This window comes from Pyxicephalus adspersus, chromosome 1 (assembly GCF_032062135.1).
Source record: "Pyxicephalus adspersus chromosome 1, UCB_Pads_2.0, whole genome shotgun sequence".
Lineage (NCBI taxonomy): Eukaryota > Metazoa > Chordata > Amphibia > Anura > Pyxicephalidae > Pyxicephalus > Pyxicephalus adspersus.
Window position 1 is genome coordinate 7,036,028 of NC_092858.1, and position 5,226 is coordinate 7,041,253.

At 42.4% G+C, this 5,226-nt stretch overlaps 1 protein-coding gene across 1 annotated transcript in view; it reads right to left on the reverse strand.

Annotated features, from left to right (window-relative positions):
- Window positions 1-4,614, reverse strand: part of PRCP (prolylcarboxypeptidase) — a 34,309-nt gene extending 29,695 nt beyond the window's left edge. The window contains exon 1 of the mRNA XM_072401513.1: window positions 4,455-4,614. Within this exon, the coding sequence (XP_072257614.1) occupies window positions 4,455-4,562 (108 nt within the window). The 5' untranslated portion in view covers window positions 4,563-4,614. The remainder of the gene's footprint in view (window positions 1-4,454) is intronic.
- Between the last annotated feature and the right edge of the window lie 612 nt (window positions 4,615-5,226).

Genomic DNA, 5,226 nt, shown 5'->3' on the forward strand with positions numbered 1-5,226 from the left:
ATTGTCGTAGCAGTGATTGCAGGCAGCGCGATGATTAGGGGAAGTTGAAGAAGTAGAGAGGAAGTGAGTCGAATTTCCTGCTCGTGTTTGAAAGTTGTGTCTGCAGTGTGACCCCATGATTAGCAGTGCATAAAAATATATCATTTCACTGGCAGCAACTAACAAGTACTTCCTTATTTTACCCAATTGCCAAACAAAGTCCATTGTTTTCCAGGAGAGACCTTTGTTTGTATTAGCTATTAAAATCCTTATTCAAGGACTGCCAAGTACATTAGCTACACTAATCAGGGGAACAATGAGGAGCCCCTGGTACGAGAAGGGTTTTATTTTTCTTGGAGTATGACATAACATTGCTGAAGTCTTATTGTGTGTGGAATTAAGGGGAAATCCATTGCATTTACAGTAAGCAGGCACTTTAGGCTATGAAATGAATGGTTGGTAGAGTATGAAAGTCAAGTTGCGGTGTTAAATTGTTATTTTATTGACAGGTTATATCAAATATATCAGACAACTTGTTCACCCCAAAAGCAGCCTGGCCTGAAAGGATTCCACTTGATATATTTACATTAAATAAATTATTAGTTCCTATTAGTTATTTAAACATTTGATGCAAGGTTGCAAGTTGTGCAAAAGCAAGGATGAATGTGATAAGCATATCCTGCTGCTGTTGGAAAATTTGTATTTGGGTTCAATTATAGCAATATTTTTCAACCAGGGTTCCTCCAGAGGTTCCTAGAGCAATTAGTTACTCTCAGATCAGTTTAAGTGACACCACTGATCTGTTTGGCTATCTGTAAGGGTGACATTCTTCCCAATGGCCAGAAGTGTAAGAGGAATTCTTCCCACTGACCACCATACTAAAATACTGTGAGCTGTGCATATAGTAATTATACCAGGGGTTCCCTGAAGACCTAAAAGTTATTTTAATGGTTCCTCCAAAGAGGTTGAGCAGCACTGCTCTATAGAATTTGTACTGGTAATTAAGCGATTCTGGAAGGGCATTCTCAGCACACAGGAATCCAGCTCCCTGAAATTAGGGTCACTTTAAAGGTAGAGCAAACTGGACAATTGCCCAGAGCCACCACTTTCTCCAGAGCACCAATTGAGTGAGTGGCAGGGAAGCAGGGATATTGCACCCCCTGCTCATATTTGCCCAAGGTTTCATTTTTTCTAAAACCCTCCCCTGCATGTTATGCATCCTATGCAAAGTTGCACATTGTGTGGACTCTAGTACAGTGCTTGCCAAACTTTTCGGACCACTAAATCTACGGAATCCAGACCACGTGCGCATGGGGAGCCGCGTGTCACTCAAAGGGGAAGAAACTGATGCCTGAACCTGTCAACCCTCCCATCGCAGGCCCAGCCCTGCTTGCTAAATATCCTGGGGGGGGGGACACAGCCCTGTACTACTGTCCCCCCAGGATTAGCAACCTCTTCTCTAATATACAAAGAATGGCAACATATCAACAAACCAAAAGGAAAATTTTACATTTTTGTTATGGGTATCTCATAACATTGACCTTGTGCTGGTAGGGTCACCTCATCCAGCCCAGGGTAAGAGGGGAATGTTGAAGATAGCAATGTGCTCAACCCCCCTTGTGACCTGTAACTTTCCTGCCAACCATAGCCAATAACCCAACAAGGGGGGTTCCCCCTAACCAGGATCTTGACACGTGACCCAACACTTAAGCTGCATACACAGGTGCAATTATTGTCGTTGGAAGGGATCTTTCACGATCCTTTCCAACGACAAAGGACTGCACAATGCATGAAAGAGTGCTGTACATACATCTGCGCACGCTCCCCCCCCTTCCCTTGCATTAGAATCGTTCGTCGTCCATGGATCCGCCAGGACGATCGTTAAGACGATGGACCACAGGCGCTGTACACAAGCCAGATTCTCATGCGATATGAGCCCTGAGCAAATTATCGGGCGAGAATCATTGGACGTGTGTACGTAGCTTTACTTTAAAACAAAAAGTTGTAAAAATACAGAGGTCGATCTACATACAGGTTCCCAATAATTGAGTCAGAAAACAAGAGCTGTGGATCAGCAAGAAACTGCAGAAGGATCTACAATCTTGACAGCCCAGCAATGGTATCTCTCAAGTAGCAGGATTTAAGTAGAACCATGTCATTACATTGGTCTTTGCACACCGGTGGATACAATGCATTATCCCAGAGCCTAGAGAGGCTTTTCTTTATCTATACACATGAATCACAAGCTCCTATGAGGTCTACAAAAGAATACTGTATACCAGAGATGGCCATGTAAGGGGTACATGGCCTGGGCCAAAATCCAAACCATTTTCAAGCTGTTTTTGATTATAGGCGCACAAAAAAACCATTTTTAACCTTTTTTTTGTTCAATAATTCGCAAAAACTCCAAAGAGAATGTATATTGACCAAAATTTGTTTTACCCCAGTTAAGACTTTCCGTCCTCTGAAACAAAGGTACCAACCCTGTGCGTCATATTTTCTCACCATTTGGTACCTCAAGCATAAGGCACTTCACTGTATACAGAGAATTGGGCTCCCGATTATCTTGCTGCCTCTTTGGCTTTGCTTTTGTGACATTCCTTTGGAAATCATGTTGGAGAAGCCAATGCCAGCTATAAAGGCAACCTTGCACTAAAACTAAAAGTTTTGCGGCTGCTTGCTGCTCCCCCCCACCCTTTGCAAATTTACATGTAAAACTTACCCAAAAGGAAGCGTACACTAACACTCACTTATTCCCAATCTTCTATTCATAGCACCTAGGAAAGTCCCATAGAACCCGAAATAGGAAAAATCCCAAAAAAGGACTGGAGTGTCTTTTTGTGCAATTTTGTCTGCTCAACATTCCGAAGAACATCAATGTCACAACTAGGGATGGGAAAGATCACTAGGGATGGGTAAGGAATACATGTATATATATATTTATATTTATTTACAGGTAGGTTTTTCATCTACGTATAGTGTACAAGTCGTGGGAAAAGGCTGCACCAGCAGAGAGAGACCCTTTATTTTAATGAAAGTTCAACACATATTACAATCTTTTACAACTACATAGAACAAGGGACCGTCTGATTGGATCAGTCTGCTTGATCCCCCTATTTTATAGTTTGTAAATCCTAATTTAATTATAAAAAGATTATAATGTGTATGGTGAGCACTTTGAATACACATTTCAACAATTTCTTGCACTGGTTAGAAAAGCCACCCATTAATAGACCAATATGTTGAGGGAAAAGTCTGACCAGTAGGGTGAAGGTAGGATCTAACACTTTTATAATGTATACTATAACACAAGTTACAGTATAATAATACAAACTTTTGCTAGCCATTGGGAAAAGGTCATCCTTACAGATATCCAAAAAGATCATTGGTGTAAGTGGTAACTGACCTGGGAGGGACAAATTGCTCATTGATCAAGGAACCCCGTAGCAACCTCTGGAGGAACCCTGGGGTTCCCTCTGGTTGGGGCTGATTTAGTGCAAGCCTGTCAAAAGCCTAACGGATAGCTTAGGTAGGTCCTGTTCTCCAAAGGAGATTGTATAGTCTGGTTGTAATGGGTATGGTGACCTTTAAGGTTTACAGCCAAGCAACGTAAACTATGTACACGTGCAATGTTTCACGCCAAAAAATCTGCAAGAAGCTGGCATGTGTACAGTGCTTGTCGTTTGAACGACTGTCCTGCAGGATCCATGGACAATCGTAATGAAAGTGAAAGGAGAGAGAGCGTAGCGGGGCACCACTCCATCGTTCTCCCCTTCCCCTCTCCATAGAGCAGAATGGCGCTGTATGTACAACACTTGTTCATGCATCGTGCAGTCATTTGTGGTTGGAAAGGTTCGTGAAAGATCCTTTCCAACTACGATTATTGTGATAACATAGCCTAAGCCTTTCAGGGCAAAGTCCTCTCCTCCTCCTGTGTCACTGTCTGTATCTGTCTGTTTTTTGCAACCCCTATTTAATATATTTATATATATATAAACAGTTTATTAATAATAAAATTAAAGAACAACCAGATGCTAAAATAATCTAGCTCTCCAACCAATCAGTATCAGAGCCAGAACAAATATTCATTTTGTTGAGAGCCATCCACAGGTTTACATCTTTTAGGCTATCCATCCCATGGTGTTGACTCTAATACCTGAGAAAAGGTAGCACCAAAAGTAAATGGTAATGCCCAATCAGAGTGAGCTAAGGCCAGGAGTCTGCTGACAATCAGGAAACAAACACACAGGAAATAAGAATCAAATGTCTGAACAGACAAAAGGCATATGTACTCCAAAACATCTTGCGAAAGCCAGAAGGACGTAAGAGGCTCGTGATCAGCTAACACGTCACAGTAATCCTTTAAAAGCTTTAATGATTACTTTGCTGGATTTAAATTCCATTCCCATTCAGAGTGATGCTCTATCACTTTCTAACCTATAGGAATCATTGATAATTGTAGGAAGGTCACTTACCTTCTGCTCCAAGTAATAGGTTTCATAGGTTGGATCAGAGAGTACATTGGAGACACCAAGGAAGGTCCAGGTCAGGAGGACCAAGCGTGAGAGCCCCTGAGATGCCATTTCTGGTCTGACATGCAGGGACTCCCTTGCCTGGATATAAAGTATAGAGAGGAGGGACCTGGGTAGGGAGGAGGCTGTCAGTTCCCTTCCCTTTTAACCTATTCACTGACATACTGACACAAAGGCTCAGCTGCTGCAGAGTTGCTCAATAGACAACATGAATGTGAGATTCTCTCAGGGTTCTGATTATTTCTTTAGTCACTCCTGTCTCTGATTTGGAGGGACTGTCCCTCTTCGTACCTCCCAACTGTCTTTTATTTAGAGGGACTGTCCCTATTCGTACCTCCCAACTGTCTCTGATTTGGAGGGACTGTCCCTATTCGTACCTCCCAACTGTCTCTGATTTGAAGGGACTGTCCCTCTTCATACCCCCAACTGTTTTTGATTTGGAGGGACTGTTCCTTGTTATATTTCTTAATTGTTCCTGATTTGGAAAAATGGTGACTTTGGTATATCCCCCAATCATCTCTGATTTAGCAGAGCGGTCTCTCTTCAAACCTCCCATCCCTCCCTGTCCATCCTTTAACTCCTAACTGCCCCTGATTTTGAGGGACTGTCTCCCTTCATCCCTCCCAACTGTATCTGATTTGGAAGGACTGTCGCTCTATATACCCCAAATTGCCCCTGATTTGGAGGAACTGTCCTTTTTCATACCCTTTTAGCA